This window comes from Venturia canescens, chromosome 11 (assembly GCF_019457755.1).
Source record: "Venturia canescens isolate UGA chromosome 11, ASM1945775v1, whole genome shotgun sequence".
Taxonomy (NCBI): Eukaryota; Metazoa; Arthropoda; class Insecta; order Hymenoptera; family Ichneumonidae; genus Venturia; species Venturia canescens.
Window position 1 is genome coordinate 3,032,046 of NC_057431.1, and position 27,781 is coordinate 3,059,826.

General features: G+C 34.5%; 1 protein-coding gene across 1 annotated transcript; it reads left to right on the top strand.

Annotated features, from left to right (window-relative positions):
- Positions 1–1,725: 1,725 nt before the first annotated feature.
- On the top strand, positions 1,726–7,311 carry LOC122417892 (uncharacterized). Its single transcript, XM_043431776.1, has 8 exons — positions 1,726–1,814; positions 2,131–2,184; positions 2,318–2,401; positions 2,962–3,039; positions 3,305–3,388; positions 3,781–3,864; positions 6,354–6,434; positions 7,000–7,311. Exons 1-8 carry the CDS (start codon positions 1,749–1,751, stop codon positions 7,264–7,266), a joined length of 798 nt encoding a protein of 265 aa, XP_043287711.1. The 5' UTR covers positions 1,726–1,748; the 3' UTR covers positions 7,267–7,311.
- The last annotated feature ends 20,470 nt before the right edge of the window (positions 7,312–27,781 follow it).

The following is a 27,781-nucleotide window of genomic DNA, read 5'->3' on the forward strand; positions in this document are numbered from 1 at the left end:
TCGCAAGTTCGTATAGCAATATCCACTTCTCATTTTCTTCAGTGAACACATACCATTCGGTAAGAACCAATGAAAATGAGAAATAATCAGGCCCATTACTAGAAATTTTCGAACCTACTCAGCCATGCAATGTTTTTTTTCTATAGTCACGTACACATTTTGAAAAATATCACTAGTCGAGTACGACACGTGGATTCCTGAAATTTGGAGAAAAAATGATTATGTTGTGAATTATGACACCATATAATATAAATAGATTAATCAACTTTATCTTTCCCTTTCGTTTCATTTTAACACATGCATTAACTTCGTTTTTGATTTGTTTTCGAATGAGCAATTTGAATAAAAGTGATGGGCCGGACAAGTACGTTTAAGACGTATTTGAACATAATTTGTAGCGATCCAATCGAAGTTGAATGTTGTGAATAATACCAGGGGATCCTGAAAGTCGGAGGGGAATCGATTCTTTAAAGTGTGTACCTTGTTGAAGTAACAAATTACTTTCATGTGAATTTTTAATGATTTTATTTCCATTAATTTTTTAGTAATTTTGATAAAACGTTGTGAGCCCGACAAGGATTCTCAACGCTCATTTGTCGCCGGAGATTATATTTCGAATAACTGGTAAATACTTGACCTCGAATTGATATAATACATTTTAGTACTGCACGTAACTTCCGTTATGACTTTTCTTTCACAACCTTTTTTCTTGAAAATAATTATCATGAGTTTCAATTAAAGTTTCCGATGTGTTCAATAAATATTTCAAATCATCAATAAAAACTTGGCCTCTAATTGATATCATACATTTTTATACTGCATGTAACTTGGATAGTACATTTTTCAATTTGTTCAATACTTATGAATTTTTTTGAACATTTTTATTTTTCTTTACAGAATTTTTTTCGATTGTTTTTTATTGTTGAATTTTTTTGAACTTTTCAATTTTTCGTTTATTATTTTTATAGAATTTTTTTCCTGGTTCTAAATTTTTTTTCTATGCCATCCAGAAACAAGAGACCATCAATGTACTTGTCCCAACCTTTTTTTCCCTAGGGTAATTTTATTCTTCTATTAGTTTTCGTTCAAAATTGAAGAAACGACTTTCGTATAACCTATGTACAGAGATACATAGGTTATACAAATGTCAAAAATCTTCAATTCGAAAACTGTTTATCCGATGACAACACAAAATTAAACTTTCTCAACACTTCACACAACACGATACCGATGGTTTTCACGCACTTTTCTATTCACGTACTTTTATAATCACGCACTTTTTATTTATTTCATGATGATTGTTTTGAACTCCATATATCACGAATCGGCAATGTTTGTGTCCCGCCGGTAGCGCCATCGGCCGTGTCCCATGACAAATAAGTTTCGGAGTGGAAAACTGTGAGAAAATTAACGTGGGTACCAAATATTATTTATATTGTGAAACAAAACTTGAAAAAATGCAAAAAAATATAAAGCCGATTATTTTTCATTGATTCAAATGAGAAATAAAAATGAAAAAAGTTTCATAGCGACGCGCATTGCTTTTTTTGGCACCGGTACAAAGATTTGGTTTTTCGAGGTTGTCAACCCTGCGTGATGTGAGAGCGGCAAATCACCATTCTCCAGATCTCCAGTTACTCCAGTATCGCTACGACCAGCAATAACAATGCGCCGAGGAGGTAAGTAGTTTTTATAAAATTCTTCAAATTCATGACGAGGATGAACATTTTCTTCATGACGAATAATCCATGTTTTACATTTCAGCAACGAAGACAAAAGGAGCAGCGACAAAGCGGGGCGGAAAAAAAACAATGGTAAGTACATTTTTACTCATATATGCGCAGTGAGTTGCACGCTATTTTCTGTTGCTATGCGAGAAGAACGTGTAGCGTTTCCTTGTAGTACGAGGGATTTCCGAGTAAACCGTGTATCGGTTAATCGGTTGTCTCACTCGTACTCACGCAATAGACGTGCTTCGATACAATGTATCGAGCGCGAAGGACGAGCAGCGGGTAAATTCTTGTGTGCTTACGGACACACTTATACCCATGTTCGTCCAAATTGCGTATGGAAATATTTTCTTTCTTGTAAATTACGTGTTTTTCAATAACCGATTATTTTCTGTTACAGATTACAATCAACGAAAAAATGAAAAACGGAGAAGAGCCATTAACATTTGCACAAGTAAGGAAACTCGTATTTATTTTTTAAGTTCTTTTTCTCTTTTGTTCTTTATTCTGTTTCTGCCCTTTCCTTGTATTGTCGTTTCTCGTTATGAATTTTTTCTTTTCTAATTATTTTTTACATATATTTTCAGGTTGTCGGTAACGAAGAAGGCACCACCGTGGAAAACAGAACTGGAGCAGCGCAGTTAGGAGAATTGCAACAGCGACAAGCGCAGGTGAGGCTTCTCTCACTCCTTATATTTCTTTTTTATCTCCTCTCTTCTCTAATGAAATTTTTAGCCAAACTTTCCTCTTTCCTTCTTCCTCCTTTTAATCAAACTTAGCTCTAGTTTTTCATTTTTGATTTATATATTTTTCTTATAATCCTTTTATTCTTCTATTTAATTAAAACATTTTCTTTTTTCTCCCTCCCCCTCTCCTTTTTGAATAGATATTTGTTTGCTCAATCCTTTTCTTTCCCTCTTGCTATCTTTTTTTGCTCTTTCTTTCTGTTTCTCTCCTTTCCGTCTTCCAAACTCGACAATTAATCCCCCTCATTCTATGTCAACTGATGCCTTCTATCTGGTCCCTCTATTTTTTTGCTGTTCAATATAATTTTTTCAATTCCTTATTCTTTTTCACTTCCCTCTTACCATTTTCAAAGATTTCTAACCCTATCTATTCCTATCTATTTATCTACCCCTACGTATTTTGGTCTTGTTTGTTATCAGTATTTTTTCTCTCTACATTCACGTTCTTTTCATATATCTACATTCTTTTTCACATATATTTTCAGGTTGTTGCTGTCGGAGGAAATATCACAATGGGCGATGGGACTGAAGCGGGCCAGTTTGAACTATCGCAACAAGTACAGGTGAGGCATTCTTTCTGTGTTTCTCTTTCTTTTTATCTCTCTTGTCTTCCTATTTCCTTTTTTAATGAGAAATTTGGAAACTCTCTTTTATTCCACGGAACTGTTTGTCTTTATTCACCTTCCCCCAACTTTACTCTTCTATAATTAAACTCATATCCTTCAACCTTTCCCTGTGTAACATCAGTAAGAGGTGAGCCAGTTCTTTCCCCTGTAGCATTTATTTTTTCTAAATTCCTAAAAACTTATCTTGTACATTTTGTTTCAGATCGGTGCTGTTAAAACAATAACCCCGACAGAGCATGAAATCGAAGCGGAGCTGTTCCAGCAATGGAAACTACAACGGAGCCAGGTATGAGTCTCTCTCTCTCTTTCTCTCTCTCTCTCTATCTATTTTTTTCTCTCTTCCCGTTCGTCCCGTTCTACTCGGAGGTCTCGTTTTCAAGTTTTTATTTCTGGTTTCTCATTTCATTTAAATAAATTTTTTTTCATTCCTTTACTTTTTTCAATTGTCTAAATCGTGCACTTTCTATGCCTCCCCCTTTCTTTTTTTTGTGAATATTTGATTCTTCAAGTTTACGATTCTTTCTCTCTCTTTCTCGTTTTCCCTCCTTTCCTCTTTTCATTCTAACAATTTTCCATCCCACTCGTATTCTGTAAACCGATGTCCTCCATTTTTTTCTTACAGCATTTCGTAGTTTGTTATCGGTTCCCTGAATAAACCTTCTTTTACATGTTTTTTAGATCCAAGCTCTTGAAAAAAGAACCCCGATATTACAGCACCAAAATGAAGTGCCGCTGTTCCAGCAATGGCCACAACAAAGCCAGGTAAGAATCTCTATATCTCTGTATCTTTTTTCCTTTTCCCGTTCTGCACGTTCTACTCGGAGATTTCTTTCGTTTTCAGTTTTAATTTCTGGTCTCTCATTTCATTTTTTTTAATTTTTCAATTCTTTACTTTTTTCCAATTGTCTAAATCGTGGACTTTCTCTCCCCCCCTTTCGCTTTTTGATTCATATTTATAGAAATATTTGGGTCTTCGAATTTACGATTTTTTCTCTCTCTCTTTCTCTTTTTCCCTCCTTTCCTCTTTTCATTCTAACAATTTTCCATCCCACTGGTATTCTGTAAACCGATGTCCTCCATTTTTTTCTACAACACTTCATAGTTCGTTATCGTTATCTCGAATTTGTAATAAACCTTCGTTTTCATGTGTTTTACATCCCAGCTGTTAAAAAAATAACCCCGGTACAGCATCAATATGAAGCGCCGCTGTTCCAGCAATGTCCACAGGGCCAGGTAAGAATCTATCTGTTTCTTTTTCTTCCTTTCTTTCTATTCTTTCCCCTTTTTCTATTGGAATGCTTTCCTTGTTTTCAAAATTTATTTTTGCTTTCTCATTTCGTTTTTTTCAATTTCTTCCATTCCTTTCCTTTTTGTCTAAATCATGCCCCCCCCCCCCCCTCCGGCGGTAAATCGTGAATATTTTATTTATCGAATTTTTTGATTTTCTTCTCTCTCTCTATCTCTATCGCTATCTCTCTTTCTCTCTCTGTATCTTTTTTTCTTTTCTTCCCGTTCCACTCGAAGATTTCTTTCGTTTTCAGTTTTCATTTCTGGTCTCTCATTTCATTTTTTTAAAATTTTTCAATTCTTTACCTTTTTCCAATCGTCAAAATCGTAGACTTTCTTTCCCCCCTTTCGCTTTTTCATTCTTCGAATTTACGATTCTTTCTCTCTCTTTCTCTTTTCCCCCTCCTTTCCTCTTTTCATTCTAACAATTTTCCATCTCACTGATATTCTGTAAACCGATGTCCCCCATTTTTCCTACAACACTTCGTAGTTCGTTATCGTTATCCTGAATTTGTAATAAACCTTCATTTACATGTGTTTTAGTTCCCAGCTGTTGAAAAAAGAACCCCGGTACAGCATCAATATGAAGCAGCGCCGTTGTTCCAGCAATGGCCACAGGGCCAGGTAAGAATCTCTCTATTTCTTCTTCTTCCTTTCTTTCTATTCTTTCCCCTTTTTCTATTGGAATGCTTTCCTTGTTTTCAAAATTTATTTTTGCTTTCTCATTTCGTTTTTTTAAATTTCTTCCATTCCTTTCCTTTTTGTCTAAATCATGCCCCCCCCCCCCCCCCCCTCCGGCGGTAAATCGTGAATATTTTATTTATCGAATTTTTTGATTTCCTTCTCTCTCTCTATCTCTATCGCTATCTCTCTTTCTCTCTCTGTATCTTTTTGTCTTTTCTTCCCGTTCCACTCGAAGATTTCTTTCGTTTTCAGTTTTCATTTCTGGTCTCTCATTTCATTTTTTTTTAATTTTTCAATTCTTTACCTTTCTCCAATCGTCTAAATCGTAGACTTTCTCTCCCCCCCCCCCCCCTTTCGCTTTTTGTATCTTATTTATAAAAATATTTGATTTTTCGAATTTACGATTCTTTCTCTCTCTTTCTCTTTTCCCCCTCCTTTCCTCTTTTCATTCTAACAATTTTCCATCTCACTGATATTCTGTAAACCGATGTCCCCCATTTTTTCCTACAACACTTCGTAGTTCGTTATTGTTATCCTGAATTTGTAATAAACCTTCATTTACATGTGTTTTAGATCCCAGCTGTTGAAAAACGAACCCCGGTACAGCATCAATATGAAGCAGCGCCGCTGTTCCAGCAATGTCCACAGGGCCAGGTAAGAATCTCTATTTCTTTTCTTCCTTTCTTTCTATTCTTTCCCCTTTTTCTATAGGAATGTTTCCCTTGTTTTCAAAATTTATTTTGGCTTTCTCATTTCGTTTTTTTAAATTTTGTCCATTCCTTTCCTTTTTGTCTAAATCATGCCCCCCCCCCCACCCCCCGCCGGCGGTAAATCGTGAATATTTTATTTATCGAATTTTTTGATTTCTTTTTCTCTCTCGCTATCTCTTTTTCTCTCTCTCTCTGTATCTTTTTTCTTTTCTTCCCGTTCCACTCGAAGATTTCTTTTGATTTCAGTTTTCATTTCTGGTCTTTCATTTTATTTTTAAAAAATTTTTCAATTCTTTACCTTTCTCCAATCGTCTAAATCGTAGACTTTCTCTCACCCCCCCCCCCCCCCTTTCGCTTTTTGATTCTTATTTATAAAAATATTTGATTCTTCGAATGTACGATTCTTTCTCTCTCTTTCTCTTTTCCCCCTCCTTTCCTCTTTTCATTCTAACAATTTTCCATCTCACTGATATTCTGTAAACCGATGTCCCCCATTTTTTCCTACAACACTTCGTAGTTCGTTATCGTTATCCTGAATTTGTAATAAACCTTCATTTACATGTGTTTTAGATCCCAGCTGTTGAAAAAAGAACCCCGGTACAGCATCAATATGAAGCAGCGCCGCTGTTCCAGCAAGGGCCACAGGGCCAGGTAAGAATCTCTCTATTTCATTTCTTCCTTTCTTTCTATTCTTTCCCCTTTTTCTATAGGAATGTTTTCCTTGTTTTCAAAATTTATTTTTGCTTTCTCATTTCGTTTTTTTAAATTTCTTCCATTCCTTTCCTTTTTGTCTAAATCGTGCCCCGCCCCTTCCCCCCACGTCCCCGTCCACCGATAAATCGTAAATATTTTATTTCTCGAATTTTTTGATTTTCTTCTCTCTCTCTCACTTTCTTTCTTTCTTTCTGTCACCGACTACCCATTCACTCTCACTTTCTCTCTTTTCCTCACACGTACGCGCGCTCACACATATACACATTCTTACTAGATCACTATCCATTCACTCACTCCCTCATTAGCCTACCCACCCACTCTTTCAACCGCTTTCTCTCGCCCTCAAATAGACAATCTCACACGCACTCACTCCCTTGATCGAACCACACACTTTCTTACTCATCCACTGACAGACCAATCCGCTACTCATCATCTCACTTACCCACCCACCCTTTCTTTCTTGTTCTCACAAACACACACTCATACACACTGTAACCAACAGCCGAACGGGTCATCGCTTCGATCCAAACTGGCGGTATTAGAGGGGTCAATCACCGCTCTACAACAGGCTCTAAATGAAGAAATACGAAAAAGAAAAAAAATTGAGGACGACGTTTTAAGTCTCCAACTGGAATCGAAGAAACGTCATCTCACCGGGTATCATCGGCGTCTCGGAGAAAAGATCGCAAAAGTTGAGAAGGAGAAAAATCGTTTGGGAGCCAGTTACCTGAATGAACACAATGGGAACAACACACCCGGCGCAGTGTAATTCATCCACTAATTCTAAATAGATTTATTGATTTCTTCCTGTTTTCCTTCCTGTTTTGATGCACAAATAAAATATTGTTCAAAGTTATTGTCATGGTCTTTCATTTATTTCAAATAAGTGCACTCAGGCAGATATACCTACACACACGCACGTATTCATAGATCTCTCAAAGAGGATTCGAAATTTTATCGTAGAGTTGATCCTTTTTCAGAAAAAAAATTATGCGCTTATAAACACGTTCGTAATTTTTTTTCTCAAAAAGGATCAATTCTACGATAAAATTTCATAGGACAAAAAATGCTGAGTATAATCCAAAGAATCCTCGATAATTTTATGAATTATACTCAGCATTTTTTGCCCTATGAAATTTTATCGTAGAATTAATCCTTTTTGAGAAAAAAAATTACGAACGTGTTTATAAGCGCATATTTTTTTTTCCGAAAAAGGATCAACTCTACGATAAAATTTTACGGGACTAAAAATGCTCAGTATCATGGAAAGAATACCTGGAAATTTTTTCAGAATTTATTACTTTTTCCAGATTCTGTAAAAAATAATAAATTCCAAAAAAATCACAAGTATTCTTTGGATGATACTGAGCATTTTTAGTCCCGTAAAATTTCATCGTAGAGATGATCCTTTTTCGCTAAGAAAATTATGCGCTTATAAACACGTTCGTAATTTTTTTTCTCAAAAAGGATCAATTCTACTATAAAATTTCATAGGACAAAAAATGCTGAGTATAATCCAAAGAATACTCGTGAATTTTTTGGATTATACTCAGCATTTTTTGTCCTAAGAAATTTTATAGTAGAATTGATTCTTTTTGAGAAAAAAAATTACGAACGCGTTTATAAGCGCATAATTTTCTTACCGAAAAAAGATCAACTCTAACGATGAAATTTTACGGGACTAAAAATGCTCAGTATCATCCAAAGAATACTTGTGATTTTTTTCGGAATTTACTATTTTTTACAGATCCTGGAAATAGTAATAAATTCCGAAAAAAATTCCAAGTATTCTTTGGATGATACTGAGCATTTTTAGTCCCGTAAAATTTCGGCGTAGAGTTGATCGATTTTTGGAAAAAAAATTATGCGCTTATAAATAAGTTCGTAATTATTTCTCTCAAAAAGGATCAATTTTACGATAAAATTTCATAGGGCAAAAAATGCTGAGTATAATCCAAAAAATTCACGAGTATTCTTTGGATCATACTCAGCATTTTTTGTCCTATGAAATTTTATCGTAGAATTGATCCTTTTTGAGAAAAAAAATTACGAACGTGTTTATAAGCGCATAATTTTTTTTCTGAAAAAGGATCAACTCTACGATAAAATTTTACGGGACTAAAAATGCTCAGTATCATCCAAAGAATACTTGGAAATTTTTTCGGAATTTATTACTTTTTCCAGATTCTGAAAAAAATAATAAATTCCAAAAAAATTCACAAATATTCTTTGGATTATACTGAACATTTTTGGTCCTATATAATGTTACCGTAGAGTCCTTTTTCGGTAAGAAAATTATGCGCTTATAAACAAGTTGGTAATTTTTTTTCTTAAAAAGGATCAATTCTACGATAAAATTTCATACGACGAAAAATGCTGAGTATAATCCAAAGAATACTCGTGAATTTTGTGGATTATACTCAGCATTTTTTGCCCTATCAAGAGACTCGGCAGAGTCTCGGGACAAGTACATTGACAGCACTGTCGTCTGCTGGCCCGAGGCTCTCGCCCAGAGACTATATTATCTCTGAATAAAACGATTCGCGGTGGTGGGGGTAAAATCGACATGTCATTTTCTTGAATTGCGAAGCTCAGGAGTTATGTCGCAATTTGAAAATTGAACTTTCAGCTAATTAAGAAATTCTCTTTCGATTGCGCCCAAAATCAGCATGATCGGTGGCGTAATTGCTGAAAAAAAACTTTGCACGGGCTCAAGATTATGCAAAAAGTACCAACACATTTACGCAGCTGACGTATCCGTATATGGGTTCAGACCGATACATACAAGGGCTTCTTGATGCCCATCATAACCAATCACCGGTGAGAATCTATCCGTCTCGACCAATCGCCGATGAGAAAGTTTCTGATAGTCCTCAATGTTTTCTTGTATACCGTCTGTTATCGTCTGTTATGTTATTATAAAGTGATTGCGATCGTAGCCCCGTGGATCAACGGTGCAAGATTTGAAAATTTCGTTTAAATAAATAAAACATTATTGGAAATAGCAGTGGATATAATCAATTTTATTTTTTTCATAAAAGAAGTTTCAATAAGTTTCGAGCCCAATTCACGACAATAATATCTATAATAAATAAAACCTCAAAAGTGGATTAATTGATCTCATACAGTGTACTGAGAGTGAGTAAAATATTGAGAAGTGAAAACGTGAATAATGTGTATCGTGAAAATTAAGAATTATCTGTTCTACTTCAATATGGTAATATATACATAGACAGCAAATTTGCGAGATTTCGCGTCATGTTGACGTTTGGGGTTATGACCGCCGGAGTGCTGTTGCGTGCAGAGTGTAGAAAAATAAAAGTGGTTATTGAAAAGTGGAAGGAATCGATATTATTAATTGTAATGTTTTGAGGGGGGAACAAAGATAAGGAGATCCCGTCTTTATGAGTAGCAATGGGAAATCTTTATTATTAGCGTCAGAGCATGTACATATGTGTAAATTACGGTTTAATTGTACAGCGATAGGTTTATTTCGGAGCTACGCATAATTCGGTAGTCCAGAGTCAACTGCGAGCTCGGTCCTCGGTCTCAGTAAGCCACACTTGTTACGAGAGATTGCCGCGGGCGCTGAAAACGCTTCCGGGATTTAAACACTACATTAATGACGTGACTAATTAGTGTTGAATAATAATAATAATAACAATGAGAAAAAGAACGTTCGTTCATTATAACCTCTAAAATGTTCTTTCCAAACAGAAATTCTATGTTGTGTAATTACATTAAAGAAAGAGGTGGATGGTTGTGTGTAAACGAATTCAAATAAATTTTAAAAAACTTTGGTCAAGTAATTCAATGTATTGTTGTCATAATTTCTTTCATTTAGTTTGGCTGTGTTCACCGGTCCCTTTTTTCCACCTCCTTAGCTTACAGGTATTGTCATACCAATTTCTATTTGTTCTCCAGACAATACGAGAGATATTCGTATTTCTATTTTTTTATATTAATTTCAACAAGATAATTTGAAATATTTATAACAAAAAGCCTTCATGATTGCTTGTTCATACACCCAAGTTTTGAAAAATCTTTGGGCCATGTAAATGCATAGATATATTCACTTGAGTTGTTACATGATAAATTTGGAAATTTATTTCAATAAGTCATTGGGTGCTTAATTTTCATGATATCAAAATTTGTATCTTCGAAATGCAATGAACACCTCTAAAGTTCGACAAAGTGATGAAGTGACATGTATATTGAATATTTCCAGACCATGTTTGCGATTGGCACTGTGGGTTGAAAAATTCATGTCTGCAAGTCTACACCTGATCATTTTTGGATGTGATCAAATATTTTGTCTGCGGATAACCAAGGAGACATACAAAATTACAGCATTTTGCTTGCTTCAACATGCATCGTATCTGTCACTTTTTTTTTGAATGTGTCATAATAAGTTTCAAAAATGTGGTTCATGTAATTTTGAAGTGTTTTTCCCTATAGCACCAAAGTCTGTATAACTGGTACGTAGCAAGTACCTATGAACTTTGATATTTCTGTGAAATAGCAGGTATGCCAATCTTTTAACTTTTTGGTTCCGACTGGAATATATTAACGAAGATATTCATTACTAAAGTCTTCACCTACTTATTTCTGAATAGATCTGAAATTACTGTCTTCAGAAACTAATGCACAGATACATGAAACAATTTTGATTTCTGTTCTCTTTCAATTGCGCTGTCTTTTTTCTTTTTAACTATGGCTCTGCTCTTTCCGATCCTTGTTTTGACTCCATCGGTTTGCAGTGGATCGATGCATATTATTAATTGGTTGCCTAATATGTGTCCTATGATTTTCTACTATTTCTTCATGCTGATTGTGGTAACGTGATTCAAGAGGTTTCCAATTATGATCATCAATCGCACATTTTGTACAACAGATTCTCAAAACAGTTTCTGGTCTTGATATAAGTGTAGTTATTCTTTTTCCACCTGGTCTGTCGAGTAATAAATTTTGAAACTTGTTCCAAAAAGTCTTTGCATGCTTTTTTTCCTGATAATATGAAAAGTTGAATCTTCGGAATGCGGTAGGCAAACACAAATATTGACAACAATACTTATGAAATGACGTGTATGTTGAGTATTCCTATTCTGCAAACTGCAAATGTGGAATTATTGGTGAAAACATTCATTACGATAAGTCTACAGTTGCTCAGTTTTCGATGCGATTAAGTATAATACCTGCCAACATCATGGAAACCTACAGAATTTCTGAATGTTATGTGCGCTATGTAATTTTAATGTAACATCATGACTTCTAACAACTTTCCACTCTAATACTATAGATTTGGATCATTGAAATACAGCAAAAATCTGCAAACTATAAAATTTATATACTGTGCCATTCATTTTATTTTTTGACTCGCACCGTAACATAAATATCAAGTGAAAAATTCATTACAAAAGTCTTCAGTTGCTCATTTATGGATGGATTTGAAATTGCTGTCTTCCAAACTCATTGCGCAGATACATTGAATCGCAGCAGATACCTGCGAATTTGGAAATTTCTGTGGATAAGTATATGTGCTAAGTATCACCCCCTATCTTTATGGTAATATGTAATGGAACTTTGTTCAGCAAGTTTTGAAGTATTTCTTTTCAAATAGTAATAAAGTTTGTATTACTGCGGTATGGAGCGAATACCTTCAAACTTTGATATTTTTGTGTCGCAGCATGTGCGCCAATTATTTAAATTTTTTACTCCAACCGTAACATGTAATTTCAAAAATTCATCACAAAAGTTTTCAGCTTTACTAATTATCTTAATTTTCCTTTTTCTAAATTCTATGCTAAATTTCTGAATTTCCTAATTTATTTCTAAATTATCCTGAAATGAAATTGTTTTCCTCCACAAGCAATGCAGGTACCTTAAACGTCTTTGAATTCCGTTGCTCTGTTGAATCAAGTACGCTCAGTTTTTTTACTTTTTTGAATTCTGACATAATAAATGTTTCCGGGTGCCTTTTTTGTGCAACTATCAAACTGTAGATAATTTGATCTCCGCGGCCACTTGCAAACTTTGAAAATATATTTCATCGGGGGCATGTTTTGGATGACACGAAAATTTCTAGATCCAGAATGCAAAAACGACATTTAAAAATGGCCAATTCTGTTGTATTCGTTGTGTCTTGAATTTGATCTATCTTTTCTCTTTTCCTTTCTTTTCACTAACGTTATAAGCCGGAAATCATATCTCAGCCCGCAACACGCATTGCTACATGCTCTTGAGTTTCCAATGGACAAAACATATTAGAAGACAAGGAGAAAAATCACCAAAGTCCAAGAACAAACCTCTATCGAAATATTTCTAGTACAATTTTGACGAAATTTAGGTCTTTTTTTGTGGAAACCAACGTTATAAGCCGAAAATCATGTCACGACCTACAACCTGCTTTTCACCGTGCTCTTTGGTTCCTAATTGACAAAACATATTAGAGTACAAGGAAAAAAATCGCCAAAGTCCAAGGAGAGACCTGTGACGAAATATTTTCAGTAAAATTTGGATGAAAAATAGGTCTTTTTTCGTAGAAACCAACGTTATAAGCCGAAAATCATATCTCGGCCTCCAACTCGCTTTCCATCGTGCTCTTTGGTTCCTAATTGACAAAACATATTAAGGTACAAGGAAAAAAATCGCCAAAGTCCAAGAACAAACCTGTGACGAAATATTTCCAGTTCAATTTTTACGAAAAATAAGTTTTTTTTAGTGGAACCCAATGTTATAAGCCGAAAATCATATCCCGGCCTGCAACCCGCTTTCGACCGTGCTCTTGTGTTCCTGATTGACAAAACATATTAGAGTACAAGGAAAAAAATCGCCAAAGTCCAAGAACAGACCTGTGACGAAATATTTCCAGTTCAATTTTTACGAAAAATAGGTCTTTTTTCGTGGAAACCTACGCTATAAGCCGAAAATCATATCCCGGTCTCCAACCCGCTTGCGGCCGTGCTCTTGGGTTCCTAATTGACAAAACATATTAGAGTACAAGGGAAAAAATCGCCGAAGTCCGAGGACAGACCTGTGACGAAATATGTCCAGTACAATTTTGATGAAAAATAGGTCTTTTTTCGTGAAAACCAACGTTATAAGACGAAAATCATAAATAATTCATAGAAATTTAAACTAAAATCCTATAGTCAACTGAACATAAATAAGGAACTTTTGAGAAAAAAGACGTGTTATCAAACCATAAACTTCCCCTAGGAAAAAAAAGGTTGGGACAAGTACATTGATGGTCCCTCGTTTGCTGATAATTCCATCCATGAAAAAAACTTTAAAACAAAATTTTTATAAAAAATGGGCAAAAAAATTATTGTATAAAAAAAATACAGAACAACATTTTTACGTGATAAACTTTCATATGGCTAAAGGATTTGATAGGTTACCGAAGATTAAATCAAGAAATTTACGATCGAAAATAGAAATATAACACGGCATCGTATGAGAAACCCATCCCGCCAACACTATGATTGCAGAATTCATTTCCTTATCGATTAGATATAGTTTATGTTAAAATTGCTCCTCATAGATTATATTATAAAGATTCTAATGTGACCATAAAAATATAGGGCCATCGACTAATTCGAAGAGAATTTTTTAAATAATCTCGATGAAAACTCAGAAAATGGCAGGAGATCGACTGCCATGAAGTAGCTCGATATACTTGGCAACGTTAAGAATGTATACATATATATATGTATATATTGAAAAACCGGGTCAAATAAGCAATCGTAAGATATTTCTAATCATAAATTATTAATAAATAAAAATTTATTAATAATTAAATCTAATAAATTGAAAAAAGTTACCATTTGAGTTACGGTTTACAGCGGATCGATTCATATTATTAATTAATTCCCTAATATACGTCCTATGATTTTCTACTCCTTCATGATGATTGTGGTAACATGATTCGAGAGGTTTCTAACCATGATCTTGAATTGCACATTTTATAAATCAGATTTTCAAAAAAAAATCTGGTCTTGGTATAGTGTGTAGTTATTCTAATTAAAAAATTGATTATAAAAGTCTTCAGTTGCTCATTTATGGATAGATTTGAAATTGCTGTCTTCGAAGCTCATTGCGCAGATACATTGAACCGCAGCAGATACCTGCGAACTCTGAAATTTTTGTGGATAAATATATATGCGACGGATCACCCCTTATCTTTGATTATGGTAATATATAATGGATCTTGGTTCGGCAAGCTTTTAAGTGTTCCTTTTCAAATAGTATTAAAGTTTATATGACTGATATGCAGCGAATACTTCCAAACTTTGATATTTCTGTGTTGCAGCATGTGTGCCAATCATTCAAATCATTTACTCCAACCGTATCATGTAATCTAGAAAATTCATCACAAAAGTCTGCCGCTTTCCTAAATACTTCAATTTTCCTTTTTCTACTCTATTCTGAGTTTTTGAATTTCTAAATTCATTTCTGAATTGTCCTGAAATGGTTTTCCTCCAAAACCAATGCAGGTACCTTAAACGTCTTTGAATTCTGTTGCTCCGTTGAATTAAGTTCGCCTAGTTTTTTTGCTGCTTTGAGTTCTGGCATAATAAATGTTAGAAGTTTTCGGGTACTTTTCTTCAGCAACTATCAAACTGTGGATAATTGGACTTCAGCGGCCACTTGCAAACTTTGGAAATATATTTCATTGGGGGCACATTTTGGATGAGATGAAATCTCTAGATTCAGAATGCAAAAGCGACATTTAAAGTGGGCAAATCTGTTGGATTTTTCGTGTTCTTTCATTTGAATTTTGAAGAAAAGGGATAAATAAAATGTGTTCTATTAAGGAAATCTTTACCTCAGTTTTTTCTTCGTTCAAAGACTTGGAAAAAATTGCCAAAGGCCAAGGACAGACCGGTGACGAAATATTTCCAGTACAATTTTGACGAAAAATAGATCTTTTGTCGCGAAAACCAACGTTATGAGCCGAAAATCATATTACAGCCCACGAGACGCATTTCTTCACTCTTTTGGGTTCCTATTACACAAAACATATGAGAAGATAAGGGGGAAAATCACCAACGTGGAAGAAGAAACCAGTGCCGAAATATTTCCAGTACAATTTTGACGAAAAATAGGTCCTTTTTTGTGGAAACCAACGTTATAAGCCGAAAATCATATCTCGGGCCCCAACCCGCTTTCTACCATTCTCTTGGGTTTCCAATAAGTATAGCATAAATCGGAAGCTCGGGAAGAGACAATTGTTTAAATTTACTATGAAAACAATAATTAATTAGAATTGTATGAACGAGTGTGAAAAAAACCGATCCCCCAATAAAATAAGAGGGGCCCTGTTATATAATGATTTGGTAAACAATACAGATGGGTGAAATTTGTGGATAAAATTGAACAATTAAACGAACGGATAAAGAAATGAAATCAATCAATCCCTTTATATGCCTTTATCTTGTACGGATAGATACGGCCATTCTTTCATGCCCATACGCATTTTAATTTATCGACGCGTCACTTTCACTCGTTTGTCCGTACACTCTTTTTTTTACCAAATGGGCAGATGTTTGGATGAATTACACAAGTATTGAAATGGATGAACAAAGAAGTAAGCTGTGTAAACATTGATTTGAGAAAAGAAAACGCGTTGAATACGAAACTTTTGGAGTAATGAATTTATCAGTCAAACTGGTCAAGAATGGATATTTTTCTTTGTGTACACAGCGCGAGATCTTACGTCGAACTACTCAATAAAATAGTTGGATGGAAAAGGGATGGCAAATTAAAAAACAATTACATGAGAGGATCATCAAGTTTTCTTCAAATATATGGACGGATGAGGCATTCCTTCGCCGAGCTTCCGATTGAAAACCATGCACGCCAAGCTTGTGTGTAATGTTGAAAATGAATTTGTGCAGTTCATCGTATAGATACAATGCATGCACTTGTACGCGTAAACTGTTTTAAGTTTATAACCCGTGCTAGCATAAAAACAGATGATAATCTCTTAATAATTGCAGAATCATTCGAGAAACCTTTGTTGCTCTGTGACGTTTGCTGGAAAATTTTTATGAATAAGTGAGGGATTAGGGCTAAAAGTGTACACGAATGAATTCCACAAGAACCTTAATTCATTCACTGTACTTGGCTACGTTAGAAAATGATCTCATTTTTTTTTTATTTCCAAAATTCAGAATTCCTACAGGAAACGTAATTCATTCACTGTATATGTTACAATAGATCTCATATTTTTTCACAGTTAAACATTTTTTAAAATTTATTTATTGACAATGCGAATATAGAAAATCATTTAAAACGACGGTCACGACCTTTTAATACTTGGCGTGCCTTTTTTACTTTTCGAAGTTTTAATATTTACTGATTTCACTTCTTTTTGCGAGACGTGACAACTATATAGGAATCGTCTTTCATTCACTATATTTGTCAACTTCAGAAAACGATCTCATTTTTTTTTCTATTTTGAAGTTTTTTATTGATAATACAAATATAGAAAATTATTGGAAACTACGGTCGCGACCTTTTAATAATTGGCGTTCTTTTTTTACTTTGTCAATTATTTTTTTTTCTAATTTAGCTTATTTTTTAGAGGCGTGACAATATTTACTTAAGAAAAAAAATACATTCATCGTCTTCGACGAAAATTTTTAAAACGATTTGTTTCAAGTTGAGTGCTTTTCTCTATGTGCCAAAAGCAATCGACACAGCCAATTTTTCTATATAGACGGACGAAAACTGTGCGGTTATGTTCATGTGAGTTGAAACCTTTTACAAGCAATAATGGTGACGATTTTGATTATCCATTCAGCAAATCGAATTTTCCAATGAAAGATTAGGAAATTCCTATGCAATGGGATGATATTTTCATTTCCTATTCCTTTTTTTGAAAAGTTCCCCTTGTTTACTTGGAAAAATGATTTTTGAAACTATCTTCTTTTCATTCATGGATTCCATGTTGACATGGATACTGTCAATGGTTTGCAATGTCCAAGGAGATGTTTCCATGGTATTCAATGTCTAAGACCACAGCTTTATGGTTATTGGTGTCCAGTGATATTTTTTTAATGGTCTTCTGTAACGTCTGAACCTGCCTCGTCAATGCAAACTATTAAATCGCAGATCTAGATATCGATAACTATGAGGAAATATATCGTAAACCATTGCACCGTTTACCTAAATATCGGGAAATATAAAATATTTTATAAAAAAAATACAGAACAATTCGAAAAAAATTTCACAAATCTTGAAAAAGCATTATCTTTAAAAAAAACTAAACTGTATCTATTTTTTAAAGTGTTAAAAGAATCAAATAACAAGTAAAAAATAAAAACCGAAAAATCGCGTTTGAAATCATTTTGGAAACCGATGCCTCATTCTTCTTATTTGATTCGAAGGGCTAAATTAATTTTAAAAAATTCCATCTAATTTACGTGCAGCATTAAAATTTATTATATCAATTCGAGGCCAAGTATTTTCTAATAAATTGAAAAAAGTTACCATTTGAGTTACGTGCAGCATTAAAATTTATGATATCAATCGAAGGACAAGTAATTTATGAGTAACTCCAAATTTCAACATTATGGAACTGTTTTAAGAAGCTTTTAAATCCAAAAAAATCACATGCAAGCTAGTCATTTCTTACTCTATGGTGGCAGAGACAATCGATTCCCCTCTGACTTTCAGGAGCTACTGATATTATTCACAATATTCGACGTCGATTGGATCGATAGAAATTATGTTTAAATATGAGTTAAAAGTACTTGTCCGGCCCATCACTTTCCATTAAACTTATTATATTTAAATAAAAATCAGGGCTTTTTTAGAACTGTTGGAGCACAAATATTCATGCAGAGGGAATTTAGAGAGTTATCTTCAAGTAATTTTCTCTTAATTGCACTAATTTAATAAGAATGGAAACAAATTGTCCTGTAATATATAAAAGATGTTATTGTGCATCGATAAATAAAAAACATTTTGCACATTAAATATGTTGAAGCTGCCAAAATAACTCCCTAGTTTGTATTGCTATGACGGCAGTTTTTACTTCTCACTTCTTCCAGCGAACGAATTTCATTCGGCATAACTAACCTAAATCGCATTTCAATAAATTTTTAACCGGATTCTCCCGTACAGTTTCGTTTTTTTATGATTGATTTTTATTTGATTTAAATGAAAAGTGATGGGCCGGACAAGTACTTTTAACTCATATTTAAACATAATTTCTATCGATCCAATCGACGTCGAATATTGTGAATAATATCAGTAGCTCCTGAAAGTCAGAGGGGAATCGATTGTCTCTGCCACCATAGAGTAAGAAATGACTAGCTTGCATGTGATTTTTTTGGATTTAAAAGCTTCTTAAAACAGTTCCATAATGTTGAAATTTGGAGTTACTCATAAATTACTTGTCCTTCGATTGATATCATAAATTTTAATGCTGCACGTAACTCAAATGGTAACTTTTTTCAATTTATTAGAAAATACTTGGCCTCGAATTGATATAATAAATTTTAATGCTGCACGTAAATTAGATGGAATTTTTTAAAATTAATTTAGCCCTTCGAATCAAATAAGAAGAATGAGGCATCGGTTTCCAAAATGATTTCAAACGCGATTTTTCGGTTTTTATTTTTTACTTGTTATTTGATTCTTTTAACACTTTAAAAAATAGATACAGTTTAGTTTTTTTTAAAGATAATGCTTTTTCAAGATTTGTGAAATTTTTTTTGGAATTGTTCTGTATTTTTTTTATAAAATAATTTTTTTGCCCATTTTTTATAAAAATTTTGTTTTAAAGTTTTTTTCATGGATGGAATTATCAGCAAACGAGGGACCATCAATGTACTTGTCCCAACCTTTTTTTTCCTAGGGGAAGTTTATGGTTTGATATCACGTCTTTTTTCTCAAAAGTTCCTTATTTATGTTCAGTTGACTATAGGATATTAGTTTAAATTTCTATGAATTATTTATGATTTTCGTCTTATAACGTTGGTTTTCACGAAAAAAGACGTATTTTTCATGAAAATTGTACTGGACATATTTCGTCACAGGTTTGTTCTTGGACTTTGGCGATTTTTTTCCTTGTACCTTAATATGTTTTGTCAATTAGGAACCAAAGAGCACGATGGAAAGCGGGTTGGAGGCCGAGATATGATTTTCGGCTTATAACGTTGGTTTCTACGAAAAAAGACATATTTTTCATCCAAATTGTACTGAAAATATTTCGTCACAGGTCTCTCCTTGGACTTTGGCGATTTTTTTCCTTGTACTCTAATATGTTTTGTCAATTAGGAACCAAAGAGCACGGTGAAAAGCAGGTTGTAGGTCGTGATATGATTTTCGGCTTATAACGTTGGTTTCCACGACCTAAATTTCGTCAAAATTGTACTGGAAATATTTCGATAGAGGTTTGTTCTTGGACTTTGGTGATTTTTCTCCTTGTCTTCTAATATGTTTTGTCCATTGGAAACTCAAGAGCATGTAGCAATGCGTGTTGCGGGCTGAGATATGATTTCCGGCTTATAACGTTAGTGAAAAGAAAGGAAAAGAGAAAAGATAGATCAAATTCAAGACACAACGAATACAACAGAATTGGCCATTTTTAAATGTAGTTTTTGCATTCTGAATCTAGACATTTTCGTGTCATCCAAAACATGCTCCCCATGAAATATATTTCCAAAGTTTGCAAGTGACCGCTGAGATCCAATTATCTACAGTTTGATAGTTGCAGAAAAAAGGCACCCGGAAACATTTATTATGTCAGAATTCAACGAAGTAAAAAAAACTGAGCGTACTTGATTCAACAGAGCAACGGAATTCAAAGACGTTTAAGGTACCTGCATTGCTTGTGGAGGAAAACAATTTCATTTCAGGATAATTTAGAAATAAATTAGGAAATTCAGAAATTTAGCATAGAATTTAGAAAAAGGAAAATTAAGATAATTATTAAAGCTGAAAACTTTTGTGATGAATTTTTGAAATTACATGTTACGGTTGGAGTAAAAAATTAAAATGATTGGCACACATGCTGCGACACAAAAATATCAAAGTTTGAAGGTATTCGCTCCATACCGCAGTAATACAAACTTTAATACTATTTGAAAAGAAATACTTTAAAACTTGCTGAACAAAGTTCCATTACATATTACCATAATCAAAGATAGGGGGTGATACTTAGCACATATACTTATCCACAGAAATTTCCAAGTTCGCAGGTATCTGCTGCGATTCAATGTATCTGCGCAATGAGTTTGGAAGACAGCAATTTCAAATCCATCCATAAATGAGCAACTGAGGACTTTTGTAATGAATTTTTCACTTGATATTTATGTTACGGTGAGAGTCAAAAAATAAAATGAATGGCACAGTATATAAATTTTATAGTTTGCAGATTTTTGCTGTATTTCAATGATCCAAATCTATAGTATTAGAGTGGAAAGTTGTTAGAAGTCATAATGTTACATTAAAATGACATAGCGCACATAGCATTCAGAAATTCTGTAGGTTTCCATGATGTTGGCAGGTATTATACTTAATCGCATCGAAAACTGAGCAACTGTACACTTATCGTAATGAATGTTTTCACCAATAATTCCACATTTGCAGTTTGCAGAATAGGAATACTCAACATACACGTCATTTCATAAGTATTGTTGTCAATATTTGTGTTTGCCTACCGCATTCCGAAGATTCAACTTTTCATATTATCAGCAAAAAAAGCATGCAAAGACTTTCTGGAACAAGTTTCAAAATTTATTACTCGACAGACCAGGTGGAAAAAGAATAATTACACTTATATCAAGACCAGAAACTGTTTTGAGAATCTGTTGTACAAAATGTGCGATAGATGATCATAATTGGAAACCTCTTGAATCACGTTACCACAATCAGCATGAAGAAATAGTAGAAAATCCTAGGACACACATATTAGGCAACCATTTAATAATATGCATCGATCCGCTGCAAACCGATGGAATCAAAACAAGGATCGGAAAGAGCAGAGCCATCGTTAAAAAGAAAAAAGACAGCGCAATTGAAAGAGAACAGAAATCAAAACTGTTTCATGTATCTGTGCATTAGTTTCTGAAGACAGTAATTTCAGATCTATTCAGAAATAAGTAGGTGAAGACTTTAGTAATGAATATCTTCGTTAATATATTCCAGTCGGAACCAAAAAGTTAAAAGATTGGCATACCTGCTATTTCACAGAAATATCAAAGTTCATAGGTACTTGCCACGTACCAGTTATACAGACTTTGGTGCTATAGGGAAAAACACTTCAAAATTACATGAACCACATTTTTGAAACTTATTATGACACATTCAAAAAAAAAGTGACAGATACGATGCATGTTGAAGCAAGCAAAATGCTGTAATTTTGTATGTCTCCTTGGTTATCCGCAGACAAAATATTTGATCACATCCAAAAATGATCAGGTGTAGACTTGCAGACATGAATTTTTCAACCCACAGTGCCAATCGCAAACATGGTCTGGAAATATTCAATATACATGTCACTTCATCACTTTGTCGAACTTTAGAGGTGTTCATTGCATTTCGAAGATACAAATTTTGATATCATGAAAATTAAGCACCCAATGACTTATTGAAATAAATTTCCAAATTTATCATGTAACAACTCAAGTGAATATATCTATGCATTTACATGGCCCAAAGATTTTTCAAAACTTGGGTGTATGAACAAGCAATCATGAAGGCTTTTTGTTATAAATATTTCAAATTATCTTGTTGAAATTAATATAAAAAAATAGAAATACGAATATCTCTCGTATTGTCTGGAGAACAAATAGAAATTGGTATGACAATACCTGTAAGCTAAGGAGGTGGAAAAAAGGGACCGGTGAACACAGCCAAACTAAATGAAAGAAATTATGACAACAATACATTGAATTACTTGACCAAAGTTTTTTAAAATTTATTTGAATTCGTTTACACACAACCATCCACCTCTTTCTTTAATGTAATTACACAACATAGAATTTCTGTTTGGAAAGAACATTTTAGAGGTTATAATGAACGAACGTTCTTTTTCTCATTGTTATTATTATTATTATTCAACACTAATTAGTCACGTCATTAATGTAGTGTTTAAATCCCGGAAGCGTTTTCAGCGCCCATCGCAAACATGGTCTGGAAATATTCAATATACATGTCGCTTCATCACTTTGTCGAACTTTAGAGGTGTTCATTGCATTTCGAAGATACAAATTTTGATATCATGAAAATTAAGCACCCAATGACTTATTGAAATAAATTTCCAAATTTATCATGTAACAACTCAAGTGAATATATCTATGCATTTACATGGCCCAAAGATTTTTCAAAACTTGGGTGTATGAACAAGCAATCATGAAGGCTTTTTGTTATGAATTTCAAATTATCTTGTTGAAATCAATATAAAGAAATAGAAATACGAATATCTCTCGTATTGTCTGGAGAACGTATAGAAATTGGTATGACAGTACACTGTAATAAGCTTAGGAGGTGGAAAAAAGGGACCGGTGAACACAGCCAAACTAAATGGAAGAAATTATGACAACAATACATTGAATTACTTGACCAAAGTTTTTTAAAATTTATTTGAATTCGTTTACACACAACCATCCACCTCTTTCTTTAATGTAATTACACAACATAGAATTTCTGTTTGGAAAGAACGTTTTAGAGGTTATAATGAACGAACGTTTTTTTTCTCATTGTTATTATTATTATTATTATTCAACACTAATTAGTCACGTCATTAATAATATCGATTCATCCTTCCACTTTTCAATAACCACTTTTATTTTTCTACACTCTGCACGCAACAGCACTCCGGCAGTCATAACCTCAAACGTCAACATGACGCGAAATCTCGCAAATTTGCTATCTATGTATATATTACGATATCGAAGTAGAACAGATAATTCTTAATTTTCACGACACATTATTCACGTTTTCACTTCTCAACATTTTACTCACTCTCAGTACACTGTATGAGATCAATTAATCGACTTTTAAGGTTTTATTTATTATAGATATTATTGTCGTGAATTATTGGGCTCGAAACTTATTGGAACTTCTTTTATGAAAAAAATAAAATTGATTATATCCACTGCTATTTCCAATAATGTTTTATTTATTCAAACGAAATTTGCAAATCTTGCACCGTTGATCCACGGGGCTACGATCGCAATCACTTTATAATAAAATAACAGACGATAACAGACGGTATACAAGAAAACATTGAGGACTATCAGAAACTTTCTCATCGGCGATTGGTCGAGACGGATAGATTCTCACCGGTGATTGGTTATGATGGGCATCAAGAAGCCCTTGTATGTATCGGTCTGAACCCATATACGGATACGTCAGCTGCGTAAATGTGTTGGTACTTTTTGCATAATCTTGAGCCCGTGCAAAGTTTTTTCTCAGCAATTACGCCACCGATCATGCTGATTTTGGGCGCAATCGAAAGAGAATTTCTTAATTAGCTGAAAGTTCAATTTTCAAATTGCGACATAACTCCTGAGCTTCGCAATTCAAGAAAATGACATGTCGATTTTACCCCCACCACCGCGAATCGTTTTATTCAGAGATAATATAGTCTCGGCGAGAGCCTCGGGCCAGCAGACGACAGGGCTGTCAATGTACTTGTCCCGAGACTCTGCCGAGTCTCTTGATTGGCGAATATATATTGAAAAATACGAAGGCATCCACCTAGACATCGAAAACCCTATAGTCGCCAAACTAGACATCGTAAACTATAGAGCCGACGACCTAGATATCGAAAAGCTTAGAAAAAATCACCACACTATCGGAAACTATGGAGCCATTGACTTTCATATCGGGAACCATTGACAAATTCACCTTAACATCGGAAACTATGGAGCTATCGACCGGGATAGTGAAAACTATGAAGTCGTTAACCTAGTCCACGAAAACAATGGGAAAACATACCTGGACATTGAAAACTACGGAGCCGTTGATCTAGACCTCGAAAAGCATGAAGAAACATACCAAGGCGACGAAAGCCATGGAGAAATATACCTAGCCATCGAAAACCATGGAGCTGTCGATGTAGACATCGAAAACAATGGAACCGTCGACCTAGACCATGAAAACCATGGAGAACCATAACCAAACATCGAAAACTATGGAATTGTTGACCTAGCATCAAAAGCCATGACGGAATATACCTGGACCACGAAAACCATGAAGGAACATACGTAGACATTTAAAACTATGAAGAAATATACCTGGACATCCAAAACCATGGAGGAATATACCTAGACATTGAAAAATATATAGACACATACCTAGACATCGAAAAGTATGGAGTCATCGACCTAGATCACGGAAATGATGAAGAAATATACCTAGAAAACAAAAACTATGGAAACTCAGACCTAGCCATCGAAAACTGTGGAACCATCAATTTAGACCACGAAAACCATGGAGGAATATACCTGGACGACGAAAAACATGGAGGAATATACCTGGACCACGAAAACCATGGAAGAATCTACGTAGACCACGAAAACCATAGAAAAACATATCCATACATCGAAAACCATGGAGGAATATACCTGGACCACGAAAACCACGTAGGAACATATCCAGACATCGAAAACCATGAAGGCATATACTTAGACATCAAAACCCATGGAAGAATTATCCTAGACCACTAAAACCATGAAGAAACAAGCCTAGACATTGAAAACCATGGAGGAATATACCTAGACATCGAAACCCATGGAGGAATTATCCTCGACCACGAAAACCCGAGAGAAACATACCTGAACATCGAAAACTGTGGAGCCGTCGACCTCAACTGCGAAAACCATGAAGAAACATACCCAGACCACGAAAACCATGAAGTAACATATCCATACATTGAAAACCATGGAGAAATATACCTGGACCACGAAAACCATGTAGGAACATATCCAGACATCGAAAACCATGAAGGAATATACCTAGACATCAAAACCCATGGAGGAATTATCCTAGATCACGAAAACCATGGAGAAGCATACTTGGGCATCGAAAACTGTGGAGCCGTCGACCTCGACCCCGAAAACCATGATAAAACATGCCTAGACATTGAAAACCATGGAGGAATATACCTAGACATCAAAACCCATGGAGGAATTATCCTCGACCACGAAAACCCGAGAGAAACATACCTGAACATCGAAAACTGTGGAGCCGTCGACCTCGACTGCGAAAATCATGAAGAAACATACCCAGACCACGAAAACCATGGAGAAACAAATCCAGCCATCGAAAACCATGCAGGAATATACCTGAACCACGAAAACCATGATGAAACATGCCTAAACATTGAAAACCATGAAGGAATATACCTGGACGACGAAAAACATGGAGGAATATGCCTGGACCACGAAAACCATGTAGGAACATATCCAGACATCGAAAACCATGAAGGAATATACCTAGACATCAAAACCCATGGAGGAATTATTCTAGACCACGAAAACCATGAAGAAACATGCCTAGACATTGAAAACCATGGAGGAATTATCCGAGACCACGAAAACCATGGAGAAACATACCTGGACATCGAAACCTGTGGAGCCGTCAACCTCGATCGCGAAAACCATGGAGGAATATATCTGGACATAAAAAACTATGGGGTCGTCCACGTAGAAATCGAAATTCGCGATAGAATGTACCTAAACCTAGTCCTCCAAAACCCATGATCTATCGCCCTAGACATCCTCGAAAAATCCAGCGGCGTCGACCAGAATTTTATATTTTTTTATTTTTATTATTTATTATTTAATGTTATTCGTATTATTCAATTTTTTTGTTTTCTTATATTATTATCATTTTATATTATATATTGTATAATATAATATATATATTATATTATATATTAATTATAATAAAATATTTATTATAATAATATTTTATTATTAATTAATATTAATAAATAAAATATATATTATATAATTATATACATATTTTATGCGCAAACCAGGAGCTGGTATTGCCCCCGCTGTGCGCCCATTCTCTGTCTCTCTCGCTCGGCGACGCAGAAGGAGAGGGGGTAGCCGCGTTCAGCGCAGTGCGTGACGTAGAGTGTGACAAAAGTAAGAAATCGTGCAAAGGACGTAAGTCCAAATGTAAACAAGCGTAACTTACGCCCCTCTGTCTCTAAGAAAATGAAAATCCCGAAATGATGGATTTTAAATCACTAACGTTACATATCTCAGGATCTACTGGACGGATTTACTTGCAACAAAGACCAATGGAAAGAGAAAAATCGAAAAAAAATCGTCACAAATTTTCAAGTTCTTTTATGAAATGGTTTATTTGTGAGAACCATTTGAAAATTCTGTGACGTCATAAAACCGGCATATTCGCGTATATAAGAGTAGCGGCAGGGCTCGCGCTGGCTTTTCTTTTGCGCTGCAGTTTTTCCTTTTAATACTTGGCGTCGAGCCGCTACCGCGTCTCTTGATTAGAGTAGAAGAAAAAAAATAGCCCAAGTCCATGGGCAGACCTGTGACGGAATATTTTCTGTACAATGTTGACGAGAAATTTGTTGTTTTTCGTGGAAACCAACGTTATAGGCCGAAAATCATATTACGGCCCACAACACGCATTTCTTCATGCTCTTGGGTTCCCAATAGACAAAACATATTAGAAGACAAGGAGAAAAATCACCAAAGTCCAAGACCAAACCACTGCCTATATTTTCAGTACAATTTTGAAGAAAAATTGGTCTTTTACGTGGAAACCAACATTATAAACCGAAATTTATTTCTCGGGCCTCATCCCGGATTCCTCCATGCTGTTGAGTTCCTAATAGGCATAACATATTAGAGTATAAGAGAAAAAATCGCCAAAGTTCAAGAGCAGACTTGTGACGAAATATTTTCACTACAATTTTTACGAAAAATTCGTTTTGTTTAAAAATAGTTATGTGATGAAAATATATGTCGACATTTTTCACACCAGAAAACAAGAAAATCTTATATTCACTGTCGGTAACACTCCGATCAATTTTTCTCTTCTTGTTTCCAAGGAAACGAAGAAATCAACGGGTTGGTGTGTGTTTTTTTCTGTCTTCGATGTTGCGTGTTTTCTAAAAACCAGGAAAATAAAATACGATTAAAAAACTTCAGTCCTTTGCACGTTTTTTTTTCAATTCATCCTTTAACATGAATTGCACTCATCTCAATTAAGTGTTTACTTCGACTACTCGTTCAGTTTTGTTTGCATAGTGTTTACCATTGATATTTTTGATTTGATAT

Bases quoted from the DNA above. Each gene is read 5' to 3' on its own strand.
- LOC122417892 (XM_043431776.1), top strand. From the start codon at position 1,749: ATGTTTTACATTTCAGCAACGAAGACAAAAGGAGCAGCGACAAAGCGG. The intron at 1,815-2,130 runs GTAAGTACATTT...TTTCTGTTACAG, and splicing joins GGGGCGGAAAAAAAACAATG to ATTACAATCAACGAAAAAAT. The intron at 2,402-2,961 runs GTGAGGCTTCTC...ATATATTTTCAG, and splicing joins TGCAACAGCGACAAGCGCAG to GTTGTTGCTGTCGGAGGAAA.